Here is a 21,169-nt window from a genome sequence, read left to right as displayed (position 1 = left end):
GGAGTAGGTGGTGGCTTCTCAGCTCCAGAGATTCTTGGATGAAACCGATTATTTTGAGCCCTCGCAGTCTGGTTTTAGGCCTGGTCACAGAACAGAGACAACTTTGGTCGCCTTGGTGGATGACCTCTACAGATGACTAGACAGGGGAAGTGTGCCCGTTGGTTCTCGTGGATATCTCAGTGGCTTTTGATACTATTGACTGTGCTGGTACAGCTGTACCAGGAGCTTCAACTTCTTTTCCTTTCTATTGAGTGTTTGCATGTATTCCAAAGTTCCATGCATTTTGCAATAAGGTGGCTTCCCTTGGTTTGCAATCATAGGGTCAATGACCCATCAATTATCATTATTTTCTTTAGTTCCGCCCCTTTTTCTGGGTTAAGAAGGGAAAAAGGGACCTCCAGTTCACACAGAGAAGCCTTTCATACAGGACGTGAATCAGTTCCACCTGTAGAAAGCTTCGTCTTTTACAGCTTTGCTGGGGGGATCCAGTCCCACAGCTCTACAGAGGACTACAGCATAGCCTTTGTTGGGGAATTTAGTTCCACAACTCTACAGCCAGCCTTCGCTGGGAATTGAAAGCCTTCTTTCCTCTTGGAAATCTTCTAAAGGACTCTGTTTGGTAAGGACCACTCACGGCAGCCATAACGCAATTTGGACCAGGTGTAGGGGCCCACGCCAGCAGAGCTTAAGTCAGATTGCTCAGGGAAGGGTCAAGGATTTCCCTTGTAGAAGGAAGAAACAGTTTATGAAGAAAGTTGCCTGTCCCTTGTGGACAAGATTTAAGCAAGCCACCAGTTGATTCAAACCCTTGAAGTATTTGTTTGATTTATTGAAGATTTAAACAACATTAAAACTTTGTTGTACTTTCTAAGTCTTTAAAAGAACTTTGTGTGGGGAAATCTGAGAGGCCTCTCAGCCGAGGCACCCCCGGTGTCCCTTTGGGCATTCGGAAAACACGTCCTATCTACAGACTCTTTCACAGGCCCAGCGCGTAACAGCACATTGACAGTGGTATCCTTCTGGGTCAGCTCTCTGGCATGGTTTTTGGGGGCACTGCATTGCAGTGGCTCCGCTCCTTCTTGGAGGATCAGACACAGATGGCAATGCTGGGGGACACCTGCTTGGATCCTTGGCCACTGACTTGTGGAGTCCCACAAGGTTCTATTCTTTCCCACATACTTTTCAACATCTACATGAAACTTCTGGGTGAGGTCATCCAGAGTTTTGGAGTTGGGTGTCGTCTCTACGTAGATGACACTCTACTACTCTTTTCCACCTGATTCCAAGGAAGCTTCTTGGATCCTAAACCAGTACCTGGCAGCTATGATGGATTGGATAAGGGTCAACAAGCTGAGGCTTAATCTAGACAAGACAGAGGTCTTCCTGGTTAGTTGCAAGGCCAATTTGGGTATAGGGTGACAACCTGTGCTCGATGGGGTTGCACTTCCCCTCAGGACACAGGTCCACAGTTTGGGGGTCCTCCTGGACTCAGTGCTGACACCTGAAGCTCAGTTAAAACTTGTGTGCCAGCTGCGACTATACCTCAAAAAGTCTAGCTTGGCCACAGTGGTCGGTGCCTTAGTTACACCCATAATGGACTTACTTTACTTACTTACTTACTTCGGCGATCCCTCGTTGACCAAGTAGGATAGTCTTCCAGGATCAGTGTCCTGGTGGGTCCGTAGGTGACTGTGGAGCCCTATTCTTGATCTGCATCTTCTCCCGCAGTGAAAATATTGGTTTCCAGGTGGAAGGCGGTCTCGGTTGGGGTTGACGTGACATGCCTTCCTCTTGGCACATTTCTCTTTTTGCCCTCCATTTGTGCCTCTTCAAATTCTGCAGCACTGCTGGTCACAGCTGACCTCCAGCTGGAGCACTCAAGGGCCAAGGATTCCCAGTTGTCAGTGTCTATGCCAGAGTTTTTAAGGTTGGCTTTGAGCCCACCTTTAAATCTCTTTTCCTGCCCACCAACATTCCGTTTTCCGTTCTTGAGTTTGGAGTAGAGCCACTGCTTTGGGAGACGGTGGTCGGGCATCCAGACAATGTAACCAGTCCAGCAGAGTTGATGGCAGAGGACTATCGCTTCAATGCTGGTGGTTTTTGCTTCTTTTGGCACGCTGACGTTTGTCCCCCTGTCTTCCCAAGAGATTTGCAGGATTTTTTGGAGGCAGCGCTGATGCAATCGTTCCAGAAGTTGCATGTGACGTCTGTAGACAGTCCAGAATTGACTACTGTAATGCACTCTACATAGGGCAGCCTTTGAAACCAACTTGGAAACTGTAGTTAGTCCAAAGATTGGCAGCCAGATTACTAACCAAGGTGAGCTTTAAGGAGCATACCATGCCCCTTTTAAAGCAACTCCACTGTAGGAAAGAATCCACGCTCTCTCCGGATTCGAACCTGCGACTTCTCGGTCTTCGGTCCTGCTGGTACAGGGATTTAACCCTCTTGCCATTGGGAGCTCCCCGTCCCAAGATTGTATGGTAAAGAAAACAATATATTATAACCAAAGCATGACCAAACATCAGACACAGGATTTCAATTATTATTTTTTAATAAAATAAGTTATATTAAAACTTTTAAATTAAAATAAGCTTCCTCTAGACTTGGAAACACTCGTGGGCACATTAAAAAGACAGCAAGGATCTATTCTCCTTCTTTATCATTTTCTTTGTTTCTTTTTCCTTAAGGAAAGAAAGAAAGAAAAAAGACACTTCCGGCCATTGACAAAAGATGCGTAAGAAGATATTTCTATGCTGCGGGTGATCGTCTCTTTGCAGGTATTTGGGGACAAGGGGGCTTTCAGGTTAAGGTGCGCTTGTCAAAACCTCGTACATCCTTCACAGTGCTTTCCTGGGATCACGCAGAAGCTCTCTAAGAATCCAGCAGGTCTTCTTCGTCACTCCAGTCTGGAGGGGCATCCGTGCCGAAATACCGATCTCCAAAATTCCCTGCAGGAAGAAAGCAGTTGTTAGCAAGCAGAAAAAAATACTAACGTGCAAGTAGATATCGAGGATTGTCCATCCCAAGGGCACAAATCCTATGGTATAACACAGGCATGGGCAAACTTTGGCTCTCCGGGTGTTTTGGACTTCAACTCCCACAATTCCTAACAGACTTCAACTCCCACAATTCCTAACAGCCTACCGGCTGTTAGGAATGGGTGGCTTTGACTCAGCTAGCCCAGTCTTAGGCAAACTTGGGCCCTCCAGGTGTTTTGGACTTCAACTCCCACAATTCCTAACAGCCTACCGGCTGTTAGGAATTGTGAGAGTTGAAGTCCAAAACACCTGGAGGGCCCAAGTTTGCCCATGCCTGAGCTAGCTTGTTCTCTCTCTCTGTATTGGAAGTTTCTGCTCACCAATGCCAGGGATGATGCGGAAGAGGTCATTCACTTTCTTGTCCACGGCGGTCGTAATGATCTTCACCTGAGGGAAGGCATAGGCGACAGAGTGGACACCCATCTCAGCCATCAGTAGGGACAGCAGGAAGATTTTATCCTCTGGGACATCATGGTCCTAAAGGACAGAGTTTGAAGTTTACTTTGAGTAGCAATTTGAATATTTATTTATTTATTTATTTATTTACTATTCTTGTATACCGCTGTATCTCAAGCCCGAGGGCGACTCACAGCGGTTTCCAAACAGCAAAGACAATAAAAACAGCAATAATCAATATACAAAACAGTTAAATTACACAGTTCCATTAATAGCTAATAAACAATCATCAATACACAGTTATCACAAATCCCATCCCCCGATCGCCTCATCATCCAAACGTGATCCAAATTCGTCGTCCATTGTTCCGTTCCTATGTTCAATTTACCGCAATTGCACTGAATTACTCAAACGCCTGCACAAACATCCAGGTCTTCAACTTTCTACAGAATGTCATGAGAGATGGTGCCAGCCTAACGTCTACAGGAAGGGCGTTCCACAGCCGAGGAGCCACCACCGAGAAGGCCCTATCTCTCGTCCCCGCCAACCGTGCTTGAGAGGCTGGCGGGATCGAGAGCAGGGCCTCCCCGGACGATCTCAAAGTCCGGGTGGGTTCATAGGCCGAGATGCGGTCAGATAGGTATGTATATATATATATATGAAGATCCACATATAGTATTTGGCACCACAGGGGAGCAGCTTTGTGCACAATGTTGGGACGTTCAAGTATATGTAATGATCTTGCAAAACAGCCCACCTTGGACTGCGAGCAAACATTTAATACAAAGCAAATAAAGTTGGAGTTCCTGGCACAGCCATACCAGCACATTAAGAATTAAATCTGATGTCCTGCACCTGCTTCGAAGCTAAGTGCCATCTTTCTTTTGCTAAGACGACTGCCTCCCAAGACCTTTCCTTCTTCAATCACAGTGGTCCTTCTTGTCTCCCTTACCAGCAAGACTCTCACAGCCATCATGGCAGCTGCACCTGTAGAGACAGTGCAGTCCATCAGGATCACATGATCTTCACTGATGTCTTTTGGTAGCCTCAGGTAATGCAGCTGGAAGAGGAAGAGAAAGTGGCTAGTACAAGTTTGGACTAACTTAATCAGTGAAGGATTAAGACTCCCAACTCTTTGTAACATCCCAGGTATATTACCTCTGGTTCGCCAGTATAGCGATTTGTCTGGATGAGGATAGTGCCGATTCGGACATCCTTGCACACGGCCCTCAAGGCCGGCTCCATGGTCTCCCCAGCCCTCAAAATGGACACACCAGTAATCTGAGATGTGGAGGAGAAGAAGGAAACTCACAATTAATTGGATTGTTGTAGGTTTTTTCGGGCTATATGGCCATGATCTAGAGGCATTCTCTCCTGACGTTTCGCCTGCATTGGAACTAGGAAAGTGGGTTTATATATCTGTGGAATGATCAGGGTGGGACAAAGAACTCTTGTCTGTTGGAGCTAGATGTGAATGTTTCAACTGATCACCTTGATTAGCATATGATGGCCTGGCAGTGCCTGGGCAATCTTTTGTTGAGAGGTGATTACATGTCCAATGTATTGTCGAAGGCTTTCATGGCTGGAATCACTAGGTTCTTGTGGGTTTTTTCGGGTTATAGGGCCATGTTCTAGAGGCATTTCTGACCACCTTCATTAGCATTTGAAGGCCTGGCTGAGCCTGGGAAAATCTTTTGTTGAGAGGTGTTAAGATGTGCCTGGTTGTTTCCTCTCTGCTGTTTTGCTGTTGTAATTTTATAGTTTTTTAATACTGGTAGCCAGATTTTGTTCATTTTCAGGCTCAGCCAGGCCTTCAAATGCTAATGAAGGTGGTCAGTTGAAACATTCACACCTAGCTCCAGCAGAGAAAAGCTCTTTGCCCCACCCCAGCCATTCCACAGATATATAAACCCACTGTCCTAATTCCAATAGACCTCACTACCTCTGAGGATGCTTGCCATAGATGCAGGCGAAACGTCAGGAGAGAATGCCTCTAGAACATGGCCCTATAGCCCAAAAAACCCCACAAGAACCTAGTGATTAGATGTCCTTGTTTGTTTCTTCTCTGTTGTTTTGCTGTTGTAATTTTAGAGTTTTTTTTTAATACTGGTAGCCAGATTTTGTTCATTTTCATGGTTTCCTCCTTTCTGTTGAAATTATCCACATGTTTATGGATTTCAATGGCTTCTCTGTGTAGTCTGACATGGTGGTTGTTTGAGTGGTCCAGCATATTATTTGAGAACACAGAAATGCTGGGTTGCTGTGTTCCGTTTCCAACTGAACAATCAGCACCAGCCTCCTTTAAATTGGGGTCCAGCTCAAAATGGCAATTTTCCTCAAAAAGAGTAAACTCTTGCCAGTTTCCCTTCCTTTCCCAATTAGTAAACTCTTTACTTTCCGAAGAGGATAATTGAAGGTGTGTGCGTGTGTGTTTTTTTTTTCTTGCGCATTCTTAGCAGGGGAGTATGCTAAGTAGCAAGAAAGCCATATTTGCCTTAAGTGGGAATATTATCTTCTTGAACATCAACAGAAGAGCTGTTTCCTGCTGAGAAGATGGTGACTTGAAAACTTTCTGGAAGCTTCAAATGGTCCAACGGACGGCAGCCAGGTTGCTAACAGGAGCGGCACTCAGGGAGCATACTACTCCTCTGCTGCGCCATCTCCACTGGCTGCCAGTTTCCTACTGGGCACAATTCAAAGTGCTGGCTTTAGCCTATAAAGCCCTAAACAGTTCTGGCCCAACTTACATGTCCGAACACATTTCCCCTTATGAACCATCCAGGACTTTAAGATTGTCTGGGGAGGCTCTGCTTTCAGTCCCACCTTTGTCACAGGTACAGAGACAGGGCCTTCTCAGTGGTGGCCCCTTGGCTAAGGAACACCCTCCCTAAGGATATCAGATCGGCCCCCTCCCTTCTAACATTTCAAAAGAGGGTCAAGACTTGGCTCTTTGAGCAGGCATTTCCAAATACAGTGTAATAGACATAGGGAAATGGAATGGTTGGATGATGTGATTGGACAATGTTTTTAAGAATGTCTGGGGAGGCCCTGCTCTCGGTCCCACCTTTGTCACAGGTACAGCTGGCGGGGACGAGAGACAGGGCCTTCTCAGTGGTGGCCCCTTGGCTATGGAACACCCTCCCTAAGGATATCAGATCACTCCCCCCAAACATTTTGTAAGAGGGTCAAGACTTGGGTCTTTGAGCAGGGATTTCCAAATACAGTGTAATAGACATAGGAAAATGGAATGGTTGGATGATGTGATTGTCTGGGGAGGCCCTGCTCTCAGTCCCACCTTCGTCACAGGTATAGCTAGCGGGGAAAAGAGACAGGGCCTTCTCAGTGGTGGCCCCTTGGCTATGGAACACCCTCCCTAAGGATATCAGATTGGCCCCCTCTTGGCTCTTTGAGCAGGCATTTCCAAATACAGTGTAATAGACATAGGAAAATGGAACGGTTGGACAACGTGATTGGACAATGTTTTTAAGATTGTCTGGGGAGGCCCTGCTCTCGGTCCCGCCTTCGTCACAGGTATGGCTGGCGGGGACGAGAGACAGGACCTTCTCAGTGGTGGCCCCTTGGCTATGGAATGCCCTCCCTAAGGATATCAGATTGGCCCCCTCCTTTCTAACATTTGGAAAGAGGGTCAAGACTTAGCTCTTTGAGCAGGCATTTCCAAATAAAGTGTAATAGACAAAGGACGATGGTTGGATGATGTAACTGGACAATATGTTAAATAGGAGACCTTAATGTTCATGTTTTTATGGATTTTGTTATGGTTTTATTATCCGATTTTTTTTTTGTTGTGTTGAAATTGTATTTTATGGTCTTGGCACCAATTGTAAACCTCGCCGAGTCGCCTGCAGGCTGAGAGGGATGGTATATAAATATAGTAAGTAAGTAAGTAAATAAATAAATAAATAAATCCCAGCTGCCTGGCACTGGTCCAGGATCCAGGGAACTTCTTTGGATTTTGGTGGAAAGGAGGAGCAGAGTTTTGTGTCATCTGCATACAGATGGTATCGAACTCCAAAACTCAGGATGACTACACCCAGCAGTCTCATGTAGATATTGAAAAACAAGGGGGAAAAGAATGGAACCTTGCAGGACTACAAAGGCCAATGGCTAGGGATCTGAGCAGGTGTCTCCCAGCTTCACGAACTAGGTGCAATCCTCCAGGAAGGAGCAGAGCCACTGCAATGCCATACCCCCAAAACCCAGCCTGGCTATGGAAACTAGGGCTGGGCAGTTTCGTTCGTTAATTTCGTAATTCGTTATTAATTCGTTATTTTTTTTTTATAACGAAGCGATATTGAACCATTCAGGAGCAACTAAAAAACGAAACGAATTTTTCCAATTCGTTTTGTAATCGTTTCGAAATCGTTTCGAAATCGTTTCATTATTATTTCCGCATGTCTGGTGCAAGTTTTAGGGTCGCTGTTTGTTTTATCTGTGAAAAAAATATATAATTATCACACCAACAGTCAACAACAGAGGGAGAGGTTTTTTTTTAGCGTATTGTGCAATCGTGCCCACCATTAACGAATTGATTCGTAATTGTTTCGTAATTGTTTCGTAATTCCCGAAATTTCGTAAATTTTGAACTTTTTAAAGGAAAATTTCGGAATTCTTTTAAAAATCGAAACGAAAAAACCCCCTAAAAACGAATCGAGTTTAGAAACAAATTTTTCCGTAGTTGCCCAGCCCTAATGGAAACCCAATGGATGACTCTGGGCAAGTCATACTCTCTCTGCCATAGAGAAAGCCAAAGGCAAAATTCCTTGGAATTCAAAATAATTAGCATGTTTTGGATGCAACCTTTCCCAAGCCCTTCCCATAACTTGCTGTCTAGGAGTCTCTTGAAGTTTTCTTTGCTGGAGGTTTTTAAGCAGAGGCTGGATAGCCATCTGTCGGGAGTGCTTGTATTTTGTATCACTGCCTGGGAGAACAAGGTTGTATGGTGTAATGAATCCCTTACCTTAGCTGGCTGCCTGAAGCCTAAAGGGAGTGGGCCTGGCGACGCCACGTCATCCATTTTGGAGAAGGAAGACAGGGAGAACCCATTTTGGTTGAGTTTGCCTTGAGAAGGCATGTTCAAGTCTTAGAGGGAAAATGGGAAGGCTAGGACTGGCTAGGAAGATGGGGGCAGAGCCTAAGTGGTCTAGAGGAAAAAAGTGTCCTTTAAACTGAGGCTTGAAGTCCCAGTTGAGTTAGTTGAAGTTGGAATTTGGAACTGTTAGAGAGAAGTGTTGGTGTTAGTGAGAGCAAGTTTGGGGTTTAGAGAAGAAGTTTGGGTTAGTCTTTTGTGAAGTATTCAGAGAAGCTATTGAGTAAATAGCTAGAATACTGTGGAGGAGCAGTACCCTGTTAGTGGACTGTTCAATTCCTAAGGAAGTCTAGTTCAGGGTTTTTGGCTAGATTCCTAAGGGGTATTTTTGGGAGTTACTTTCAGGATTCATTTCCTGAAGTAATTTTCTGAGTTGGAACTTTGAAGACTTGTAACCCAGAAGTTTGTAAGATTTTGACTCTAATGCAACCACAAGCTTTTTATGCCAGTATTTTACTGAAACCATTAAGCATTTGTACCTGAATATTTCAAGCATGTTCAATAAACGTTCTTGCTACTTTTATCAACTTATACCAGCCTCAGTGTGAATACCTTTGTGGTCAAAGTATTTCAAAAGTCAGCTTCACAGCAGCCTCTAAGAAACTATAGTGGCACAGTGTGTGTTAATATTACCTCAGCCTGATTATTATTAAAAGGGTGGCAGCTGAAATCTTTTGAAGAATCATTTTAAGTCTCTCAGTTCCAGTGGTTCCCAGTTCCTAACTTTTAAATATACAGTTGGTTCAGCTCCCTCTTCCTTTTGTGAGCGTTATAATTTTGGTTGAGCAGCATTGGGAATATTATATATTTTTCCCCGTCTGATAAATAAAATTAATTTTAAAATCTTTACTACTCTTGCTGCGTTATTATAGATTGAATGGCCCTTACGGTCTCTTCCAGATCTAGGATTCTATGATTCACTTACTTGCTTTCCACGGTAGGCTCGGCCTTCATAGTCATGTCCTTGTGGCGTTTGAACCGTGCAACTCTAGAAAAATCAGAGTAGAATAGAACAGAAAAACACAGATGTGAATGAGAAAGGGGGACTTTTTCAGGATCGCTCCCCCCCTCTGGAACTCCCTCTCGAAATAACTAAAAATGTCCCGCTATCTCCTATCCCTTTAAAAACTCCTAAAAACCTATTTATGCACTTTAGCGTATGGAGAGAAGGAGGACCAGTACACCATAATCATATACTCCTGTTTAACTGGAAATCTACCTCATCCCTGTTGATCGCAGTAAACCATCCCACATTTTTAATGCATTGTAGCAGCTCAGTTCTTTATTATGTTGGTAAATGTGTGTAAAGTAACATATTATGTTTATTTAAGTTTTTACTTTTGTTATTATTGGTTAATTCTTGTAAGTTTATATTGTTCTTGTTCTTGTTTTATTTATTGTATTGATTGATTGATTGATTTGTTGTTTGTCTGTTTTTATGGCATTGAATGTTTGCCACTTTGATGGAAACTGCCCTGAGTCCCCTTCGGGGAGATAGCACAGGTTTGCCCGTGTCTGGACTAGAACAACTCCTCACCAAGAAAGGTAATAATGTTCTGGGCCACTTAGCTTAGAGAAAAAGCTTAAAGACATGACAGAAGTGTATTTAAAAGAGACCCTACCTGGAATGGCAGAAACGACAACGCATGCTCAATGAGTAGGCGCATCAGCCGTTTGGAGTAGAAGATGAACTCATCACGGCTTGTCTCCTTGTCCCTAAATGAGAAGGAAAAACGAGACAGGGTTGTGGAAGGATCATGAGTGACATGGATAAGCCTGCTTTGAAAAGTGGCCAATGCAGAGGAAGATAGTTTGGCTCCAAAGGATGAGTCTTGGAGAAGCTGTGCAATGCTCAAAGAGCTTGAAGTTTCATCTTAAGACAGGGAAAGCACAGGAGCCCTTGGTAGCACAGTGGGTTAAACCCCTGTGCCAGCAGGACTGAAGACTGACAGGTCGCTGGTTCAAATCCGGGGAGTGTGGATGAGCTCCCTCTGTCAGCTCCAACTCCCCATGCAGGGACACGAGAGAAGCCTCCCACAAGGATGGCAAAACATCAAAACATCCGGGCGTCCCCTGGGCAACGTCCTTGAAGACGGCCAATTCTCTCACACCAGAAGCGACTTGCAGTTTCTCAAGTCGCTCCTGACACGAAAAAAAAACCCATCTGGAGCACCTAAGAAGTTCAGCATGATGCAACATAAAACATATGTCCCCAATAATATGATATTTCCACCCATCTATGGCTATAACATCAATTGGGATCCCATCTTTTAGTCCTAGCACATAAAGCCAAGTATAATGGGAGATTAGATATCAATCCAAGACTTTTGGAAAGTTTAGCCTTTTCTAGTGCAAACGCAAGGGAGTGTTTGGTTCCAAGGCATTTTCCTAAAGCTCTCCAGAATTTTTAAAAAGGTCTTCACCAACCAGTTGAAGGACAGTAAGGATGACATTAGTTTAATCTCCATAGAAATTGTGTTTCTAGTAGCCATAAAGAAAGCCTGTGTTCCCACTAGATAGGCCAGTAAGAATGGCAAGAGGAAATTATCCTTTGAAGATCTCAAAGTCTGTGTAGGTTCATAGAGAAGAACATAATCTTTTAGGCAGCCCGGAACGAAATATCAGCTGCAGCAAGAAGAAAGACTAGACAGATTCTTCCAAAAATATAGTCAGTCTTCAATATTTTTGGATTGAGTTTTTGCAGATATGATTATTTGTGGTTTTGAATAATGAGGTATCTTTAGGAATCCGCAGGTCCTCCAGTGCAACTCCGTGGCTAACTTCCACTCAACTTCCGTAAAGTGACACTGAAGGACTTACAGATTCTTAAAGAGGTATTTTAAAGCATTTTGAATGTGTGGTTTTATTTATTTATTTATTATTTACAGTTCTTATATTCCATCTTATATTTTCCGACTTTTGAGGAGGTTCTGGGCCCGTAACCCCAGGCACGAGAAGAAGCATGATAGCCATGTATAAAGATGTGAGGGAAAGTCATAGGGAGGAAGGGGCAGGCTTGTTTTCTGCTGCCATGGAGTAATGACAAGGAGCAATGTCTTCGAACTAAAGGAAAGGAGATTCCACCTGAACATTAGGAAGAACCTCTTAAGTGTGAGAGCCATTCAGCAGTGGAACTCTCTGCCCAGGAATGTGGTAGAGGCTCCTTCTTTGGAGGCTTTTAAGCAGAGGCTGGATGGCCATCTGTCGGGAGTGCTTTGAATGTGATTTTGTTGCTTCTTGGCAGGACTGGGTGGCCCATCAGGTCTCTTCCAACTATATGATTCTATGTTTACATATCTCTTGTGTGCTTGCTTTTGCAATCTTATTTTTCCCCCCCCAAAAAAACCTCAAGAAAGGAAGAAGAGAAAGAAGGAAACGTAAACTCACCGGATGATGGTGTGCATTCCTCTGACTTGTGGGGTGTTCTTCAGCACACTGAGGGTCTTGGGGAGAGGGTGGCATTGGTGGGCAGAGGCCAGGGCTGCCCTGGAGAAGCATGAGAAGAGTAAAGGGATGTTACATTGATTAGGCACCCTTTTCTTGCTGCACTCAAAGAAAAGAAACCCACCCCAAGATCCCCATTGTTTTTCTCATCTGAACAAACCACACAGACCTTGTGGCCCCAGGGGTTGTGTCAATAGAGATCAGCTAATTTTTCTAGTTGGGAGCTTTCCTTTTGAAAAGAACAGGTGCCAATGCTTCATTAGCATGCAGTGTGGTGTTTGTGTTTAAACAATTCCTTACATTTAGGATTGTGACTCTGTTTTGGATCAAGAACAACAACAACAAAACTTTATTTATATACCGCTCTATCTCCCCAAGGGGACTCAGAGCGGTTTCCAAGTGACGTAATCAATACATACAAAGAGAACAGTATGAACATAAAATTAACAAGACAAAATAAGCATTAAAAACCACAATAGCGCATATATTGAAAATAATCCTGCCTGTTCAAGGCAGTTTAAAAGGCCAGGCCGTGCTAGTGCGACTTTAGAGGGCCCAGGTAATTAGGTAGAGTCTATGGGCCTAATTTCCAGGGCCTAATTTCCAGGGCCTAATTGGTAGAAAAAGATATGGCCAATTTCTACAGTATCTGGGGCAGAGCTAGAACTAGTCGTTCTCAAAGGTTTGTTTAAACCACCAGGTCTTCAGGCTCTTACGAAAAGAGAGGAGGAATGGGGCCTGTCTTATTTCTCCAGGAAGGGCGTTCCAGAGGCAGGGGGCCACCACCGAGAAGGCCCTCTCTCTCGTCCCCACCAAGGGAGATGCGATCGCGAAGATAGGCGGGGCCCGAACCGTTTAAAGCTTTATAGGTAATGACCTGCACCTTGAATTTGGTTTGGCAACTAATCGGCAGCCAGTGAAGCTGTTTTAAAAGGGGCGTTGTATGCTCCCTATTGTTTGCTCCAGTAAGGAGCCTGGCTGCCGCCTGTTGTACCAGTTGGAGCTTCCGAGCCGTCTTCATGGGCAGCCCCACGTAGAGCGCATTGCAATAGTCCAATCCGGATGTAACCAAGGTGTGGACCACACTAGTTAAGTCAGACTTCATGAGGTATGGTCGCAGCTGGCGCACAAGTTTTAAAAGGGATTTATTTACATTTACCTGGTAGAATTAATGCAGTTTGACACTCACTTTTACTGCTGTGTCTCCAAGTGATGGAATCCTGGGAGTTGCCGAGGCAAACTATCAAACACATCCCATGGTCCCGTAGCATGGAGACACAACAGTTAAAGTGGTGTCAAACTGATCAATTCTACAATATTGATGCCTCCTTCATGTCGTTTTCAATTGATGATGAGTCTAATGTGCAGCTATCACAGGGGTTTGGGGGGCTAAGAGTATGTGACTTGCACAGGGTCAGCCAGGTCTCTTCTACACTGCCATATAAAATCCTGATTATCTGCTTTGAATTGGATTATATGGCAGTGTAGACTCAGATAATCCAGTTCAAAACAGATAATATATATTAACTGCTTTATATGTTAACATTCTTAATTATATTTTATGTTGTCGAAGGCTTTCATGGCCGGAATCACTGGGTTGTTGTAGGTTTTCCGGGCTATGTGGCCATGTTCTAGAAGCATTTTCTCCTGACGTTTCGCCTGCATCTATGTGTAACATAGGGACCACCAAACGCAGCATTGCCCAAACACAAATCAAGGAACACGAAAGGCACTGCAGACTACTTCAACCAGAGAAGTCAGCCATAGCAGAGCACCTGATGAACCAACCTGGACACAGCATTTTATTTGAGAACACAGAAATGCTGGACCACTCTCACAACCACCATGTTAGGCTACACAGAGAAGCCATTGAAATCCGCAAGCATGTGGACAATTTCAACAGAAAGGAAGAAACCATGAAAATGAACAAAATCTGGCTACCAGTATTAAAAAACTCAAAAATTACAACAGCACAACAACAGAGAGTAAACAATCAGGCACATCAAATCACTCTCAACAAAAGATTCCCCCTAGGCACTTCCAAGCCATTAAATGCTAATCAAGTCCTTTGTCCCACCCTGGTCATTCCACTGATATATAAACCCGTTTTCCTACTTCCAACAAACCTCACTACCTCTGAGGATGCTTGCCATAGATGCAGGTGAAACGTCAGGAGAAAATGCCTCTAGAACATGGCCATATAGCCAGGAAAATCTACAACACCCCACTATATTTTATGTTGTTGGGGGCATTGATTGCCACCTTGAGTCGTCTTAGGGCTGAGAAAGGCAGTATATAAATATGGTAAATAAATAATAAATACTACTGCACTACATATCCCACTGGCATCAACTTAGGATGGAGGTGTGCATCCAAAACCAGTGGCCCAAAATTAGCCAATGATTGATATTCAAGGGAGAGAGATTTAGCAGAGCTTAGAGAAATGAAAATTCCCAGTAGGGCTCTCAGTTGGGAGTTGTAGTCCCAAATTAAAAACAGTGTGGTGGAGCAAGGGAAAAGGAAGGGCTATTGGTGGTGGTGGTGCTCCTGCAAAAATGCCTGGAAAAGTGGATGGCTGCAAAGTTTTGGAATGAGTCACAAAAATGGGTGCTTTGAGGAGAGGTTTTCTTTTGTTTTTTTCCTAAAGGCTTTATTGGTTTTGACGATGTATTGGTTTTGAGTCCTATATTTAATTCTATTTAATGTTTATACATTTTAAGTTCAATATACATAATTTATTATTTTGGGTATTGTTCAAAGGCAGAAAAAGCAAGATGACAACAATAGTAATGACACTACGCAATATGGTTTTTGTTCCTGGGTTATAAATGTCATTTCCTAATTTCTTTTATCATAAAAGCAAGGGAAAAAATTATTAAACTGCAAAATAAAAAAAAAGTTTTGCGGGAGATTCTTCAACACAGTCTTTCAATGGACATCTTATTGAGTCTCAACCAGTTCTAGGTCGGCAGCTGCAAAAACAATGTTTCTGAAGTATAACAACTATTTTCAAAGTAAGTACCGCACAATTTTTTTTTTGTCGTGTCAGGAGCAACTTGAGAAACTGCAAGTCGCTTCTGGTGTGAGAGAATTGGCCGTCTGCAAGGACGTTGCCCAGGGGACGCCTGGATGATTTGATGTTTTTGTCATCCTTGTGGGAGGCTTCTCCCATGTCCCTGCATGAGGAGCTGGAGCTGATAGAGGGAGCTCATCCGCCTCTCCCCGGATTACAATAATGATGATGATGATGATGATGATAATGATGATAATATAATAATAATAATAATAATAATAATAATATAGTGGAGACAAAAGCTGGAGGAGGAAAGAGATACTCTATTGGGGACCACTTGTTTCAAATCAAAATACAGTGCTAGAATTGTGTCAGGTCTCTCTGTGTTAGTTCAGATGGAAAAACAATCCAAATGCAAATTCCTTCTTACCTCTCCCCCATTTTTTTTTCACACACGCATGCACAAATCACATATACTTAAATGGAATTAAGGATGAACAAAAGAAAGATTTTTTAAAAAATTAAACGCATGGAGGACAAATCAGAAGATTTTTTAAAGCCTGGCTTTGCTAGTCTAGGCTTAAAAGCAACATATAATAACAAGCAAATCAAAAGGAAGAAGGATGCAGCAGGCGTGGAAAAGATGGCGTGGAATTGTTGGAGAGACACAATGCTTTGCAAGGGACTGATGAGTCAGATCCTCATGTTGGAAGGTCTTCTAATGAATCTCTGCCAGATCTTGGAAAGTTGCTTTTTGGACTGTATCCCCCAGAACCACCAGCCAATTGTGTTATGTCTGGAGTTTAGATTATTTATTTATGTATTTATTTCTAGCATTTCTACCCCGTCCTTCTCAACCCTTGAAGGGGGACTCAGGACGGCTTACAATAGGCAACAATTCAATGCCAAAGCAAGCATGGGCAAACACCCTCCAGGTGTTTTGGACTTCAACTCCCACAATCCCTAACAGAATACCAGCTGTTAGGAATTGTGGGAGTCGAAGTCCAAAACACCTGGAGGGAGGGCCATAGTTTGTCCATGCCTGGGTGAGATGAACACTAAAATGTTGGCTAGAACTTCTGGGAGATGTAGTCCAAAAAAGGAACCACAAAAGCTCTTCCCATTGTGCCTCAATAGAGTTTGGAAGTGTTATCTTGATGTGCATCAGCATTGTAGAATGAATGCAGTTTGACACCACTTTAACTGTCTTGGCGCAATGCTATGAGATCTTGGGAGTTGGAGTTTTACAAAGTCTTTAGCCTTCTCTGCCAAACTACAAATCCCATCATTCCATAGCATTGTACCAGAGAGGTTCAAATGGTATCAAACTGCATTCATTCTGCAGTGTAGATGCACCCTTTTTCTAGGAGTCAAAAGCCCCTACGAAGCTGATATGCACACATCGGGTCTCATATCCCCATCATAGGACCTATGGGTTGTAATTACTTATGCGCAGCTGATACATCTGTGTTAAAGGTGGCATGCCAATCCACACCACAGAGCACTGAGCATGCAAAGCTCAAACAATTTAGTATGTAAACCCAAGCCAAAAAAAATAATGGGTGTGCAATTGAGTTCCTCACATATCCCAGCGTAGTTTCCTCTGTTTGTCGATGGGCCAGAGATGTTCATGGATGTGCCAGGAAGGAGAGTAGTAGGAGAGATTTGTTTACATAGAAAGAAAATGGGAGGTATTATTCAAACAAAGCCAAGACGGAAGACTCATCCCTATTTTGCCACCTTCGACAGGACCTTGGTACTAGCACAAGCATGGCCAAACCTTGGCCTTCCAGATGTTTTGGACTTCAACTCCCACAATTTCTAACAGCCTACCGGCTGGGCTGTCAATAAAGAGGTTAAACAAATGCACACACTTTTAGCTTCTGTTTCTGTGGTCAGCAATCTCTCAACCTCAAGTGGACCATGTAAGTAGACAAACCATTCTAGGCTTGTCTGGTCTGACATGGGAACTACCTATCTATGTATATATGTGTTTGTGTTTGTGTGTGAGTGTGAGTGTGAGAACAATGGATTTTGATGATTTCCTGGCTTGGGAAACGGCCAGAGGGATTTACCCATCTGGTGTAAATCCTTCTGAATAGGACACCACTTTCGCTATCATAACTTGATGCTATGGAATACTGGGAATTGTAGTTGGGAGAGGCACTGGCACTCTTTGGCAAAGAAGGATTGTAAAACTACAACTCCGGTGATCCCATAGCATTGAGCCATGGAAGTAAAAAATGGTGCCAAGCTGCATTAAGTCTGCAGTATAGATATTATACTGCAGACTATATAACAATCCAAGACAGACATGGGCAAGCTTGGACCCTCCAGGTGTTTTGGACTTCAATTCCCACAATTCCTAACAGCCGGTAGGCTGTTAGGAATTGTGTGAGTTGAAGTCCAAAACACCTGGAGGGCCCAAGTTTGCCTATGCCCGGTCTAAGATGATTCAATCAGAATGGCAGACGATGAAGGCAGGGAGTGAATAAACAGAAGTAATTGTAAACGAATCAAGCCAAATTTTGCAGTTGTGGCCGAGAGGGCTTTGCCTCTCTTATCTTCCCCCTTCTCCCCACATCGACCGCAGGTCTCAAAAGTTTCCTATCACCCCTATTTTACTGCCTTTGACCGGTAGTGGAAAATTCTGATAAGCAGCTTTGAAGGTGTGATCTTCTGGGTTTTATTTTCCATTTTCCCTTTCTTCTTGCTTTCATTTTTGAATGAAATTTTTTTTTGCCTCTCTTTTGCAGCCTTCTTCCTCGAGAAGAAAGGTTTCAGAAAATGTCAAGAAAGAAAGGAAAGTGGCCGTCTCGAGAAATGTTTAAAAAGAGCATATGTCGAAATGTCACCGGCTCTTGTTTCATTGAAAATCAAACAGGAAGCAGACGAGAGAAAGCGAAGGCAGGCGGAGGAAAAAATTAAAAAAGAGAGACAGAGAGGTGCAGCGAAGGAAGGAAAGCGAAGCAGCAAATGCTGGCCAAGGCATTTCAATTTTTGGGGGGTGGAGAAGGGGTTGGGATTGGAGAAGGGAGGCCGTGCATTGACGTTTTGAACTATTATTCCAAGGGCGCCATTAAAATCATCAAAGCATGACGGAATGGGCAAAAGGCGTGGCAAGATTTCGCCGGCAGGAATCTATTTCTAGACCACGTCTTCCAAATGTTTTACTTATTTAAACATAAAAGGGAGGGGGGGGGGGGAACCAAAACTCAAGTTTCCTTTAATTGCTTCTCATTCATTATAAGCTTTCAAGCTTTTCTTTTAAGAGTTTGTTAGGCCTTCTTAGAACACGAACTTTCCTGTAAACCTAAATATCCTAAATTAGCAGATATATCTATTTTCATAGAATCATAGAATCAAAGAGTTGGAAGAGACCTCATGGGCCATCCAGTCCAACCCCCTGCCAAGAAGCAGGAATATTGCATTCAAATCACCCCTGACAGATGGCCATCCAGCCTCTGTTTAAAAGCTTCCAAAGAAGCCTCCACCACACTCCGGGGCAGAGAGTTCTGACAAGCTGGAATGTGTCCAGAGGAGAGCGACTAAAATGATAAAAGGTCTGGAGAACAAGCCCTATGAGGAGCGGCTTAAGGAGCTGGGCATGTTTAGCCTGAAGAAGAGAAGGCTGAGAAGAGATATGATAGCCATGTATAAATATGTGAAAGGAAGCCACAGGGAGGAGGGAGCAAGCTTGTTTTCTGCTTCCCTGGAGACTAGGACGCAATGGAACAATGGCTTCAAACTACAAGAGAGGAGATTCCATCTGAACATGAGGAAGAACTTCCTGACTGTGAGAGCCATTCAGCAGTGGAACTCTCTGCCCCGGAGTGTGGTGGAGGCTCCTTCTTTGGAAGCTTTTAAACAGAGGCTGGATGGCCATCTGTCAGGGGTGATTTGAATGCAATATTCCTGCTTCTTGGCAGGGGGTTGGACTGGATGGCCCATGAGGTCTCTTCCAACTCTTTGATTCTATGATTCTATGATTCTATGAAGCCATTGTTCCGCATCCTAGTCTCCAAGGAAGCAGAAAACAAGCTTGCTCCCCCCTCCCCCCTGTGGCTTCCTCTCACATATTTATACATGGCTATCATATCCCCTCTCAGCCTTCTCTTCTTCAGGCTAAAAATGCCCAGCTCCTTAAGCCGCTCCTCATAGGGCTTGTTCTCCAGACCCTTTATCATTTTAGTCGCTCTCCTCTGGACTCCTCCTTTTAGTCGCTCTCCTCCTATTTTGGGTTGCTATGAGTTTTAGGGGCTATATGTCAAGGTTCCAGAAGCATTCTCTCCTGATGTTTCACTCACATCTATGGCAGGCATCCTCAGAGATTGCCTCTTTACACAGTGAACAACAACATACAATACACAGACAGAAAGAGGTATGGTCCCAGCTCAGCTTACATGTTCGAACGTACTTCCCTCTACGTCCTGCCTTGGAATCTAAGATCATCCAGGGAGGCCCTGCTCTCAATCCCACCATCTTCGCAAACGTGTTTGCTGGGGACAAGAAACAGGGCCTTCTCAGTGGTGGCCCTGTTGCCAATGTGTTGCTTGTTGCCCTCCCCAGGGAAATTAGACAGGCCCCATCCCTCCTCTCCTTTCGTAAGAGCTTGAAGACCTGGTGGTTTCAACAAGCCTTTGAGAATGACTAGTTCTAGCCCTAGAAATTGTTGAATATGGCCTTAATTCTTCCTACCAATTACCCAGGTCACTATTAGAGTTTCCGGGACTGTAACAGTCCAGAAACAGCCACAGACCTGTATTCTTCCTACCAATTACCCAGTTCACTTCCTCTAATAGGCCTGGAAACAGCCACAGACCCGTACCTATTATTGTTGTTGCCTGCTATAGCACTGCACTTAATTCCCGGACCCCTCGAATTTTTGAGCTTGCACTAATCTCGGCCCGGCCTTTTAAATTGCCTTGAACTGGCAGGATTACTATAGGCCCAGTCTGGTGATCTGCAATATAAAGTAAAGAGAAAGTGTTGGTTTCTAATATATGTAATTTCTTTATGCTTGTCGGTAAACAGTATTTCTTGCTGTTTCTTTGTCAGTGTTGATGTGGAGATTGTCTGGTTTGCCTACTCTGGAACATGCAACGTATAATTGTCCTTCTTTAGGGGTTCCTTTCACATCTATGATACTATATCTGTCTGTGTGTGAATCATATCTATCTATATCTATGGCTGGATGGGATTTTGTCAGGAGGGCTTTGATTACGTTTTCTTGCCCTGGTGAAGGGAGTAGGGCTGGATGTTGGTCAAGGGGGTTCTGTGTGGGACGTTTGCCCCAATTCTGTCATTGGTGGGGTTAGGAATGCTGATTGTAGGTGAACTATAAATCCCAGTAACTACAACTCACAAATGTCACAGTCTATTTTCCCCAAACTCCATCTGTGTTCATATTTTGGCATATTGAGCGTTTGTGCCAAGTTTGGTCCAGATCCATCATTGTTTGAGTCCACAGTGCTCTCTGGATGTAGGTGAACTACAACTCCCAAGCTCAAGGTCAATGCCTACTAAACACTTCCAGTATTTTCTGTTGGTCATGAGAGTTCTGTGTGCCAAGTTTGGTTCAATTCCATCATTGGTGGAGTCCAGAATGCTCTTTGATTGTAGGTGAATTATAAATCCCAGCAACTACAACTCTCAAATGGCAAATTCATAATTTTTTGAGTGATGGTCACTCCTTGTGTTGTGAGACGTTTTGTTGCCAAATTTGTTGTGATTACGTTCATTGGTTCTTTTGTTTTTAAGGTACTCATTATGCACAGAGCATATATATATATGTGTGTGTGTGTGTGTGTGTGTGTGTGTGTGTATGTATGTATGTATATATGTATGTTATGGCGACAATTTTTATGCTTGTATTGTTTTGTTAATCTTATGGTGATGTTGTTTACTCTGTATGTAATGATGATGTTACTTGGAAACCGCTCTGAGTCCCCATGGGGAGATAGAGGGGTATATAAATAAAGTTTTTATTATTATTATAATATTATTATTGCCTATGGAATATGCTCCCCAGCAAAATTAGGTCAGCACCATCCCTCCTCTCCTTTAGAAAGAAGCTCAAAACATGGTTTTGGGACCAGGCTTTTGGGCAGCAGGCTTGAGATTTGTCTACGGACTGGCGTTGGACTGGGTCGTTGGTCGTTGAATCAA

At 43.7% G+C, this 21,169-nt stretch overlaps 1 protein-coding gene across 3 annotated transcripts in view; it reads right to left on the bottom strand.

The window, feature by feature from the left end:
* Positions 1–2,536: 2,536 nt before the first annotated feature.
* The window catches only part of UCKL1 (uridine-cytidine kinase 1 like 1), a 68,964-nt gene continuing 50,331 nt past the window's right edge, over positions 2,537–21,169 (bottom strand). For 2 of the 3 annotated variants that reach the window (XM_060771917.2, XM_060771916.2), the window contains exons 8-15: positions 16,585–16,604; positions 11,932–12,030; positions 10,167–10,260; positions 9,470–9,532; positions 4,596–4,718; positions 4,390–4,497; positions 3,362–3,518; positions 2,537–2,951 (exon numbers count right to left, since the gene is read on the bottom strand). In XM_060771917.2, the coding sequence (XP_060627900.1) occupies positions 2,875–2,951; positions 3,362–3,518; positions 4,390–4,497; positions 4,596–4,718; positions 9,470–9,532; positions 10,167–10,260; positions 11,932–12,030; positions 16,585–16,604 (741 nt within the window). In that variant the 3' untranslated portion in view covers positions 2,537–2,874. The remainder of the gene's footprint in view (positions 2,952–3,361; positions 3,519–4,389; positions 4,498–4,595; positions 4,719–9,469; positions 9,533–10,166; positions 10,261–11,931; positions 12,031–16,584; positions 16,605–21,169) is intronic. The other variant, XM_067468253.1, reaches the window with a different exon arrangement.

The sequence above is a fragment of the Anolis sagrei genome, chromosome 4 (assembly GCF_037176765.1).
Source record: "Anolis sagrei isolate rAnoSag1 chromosome 4, rAnoSag1.mat, whole genome shotgun sequence".
NCBI classification, from domain to species: domain Eukaryota; kingdom Metazoa; phylum Chordata; class Lepidosauria; order Squamata; family Dactyloidae; genus Anolis; species Anolis sagrei.
This window is presented reverse-complemented; position numbering and strand designations above follow the sequence as displayed.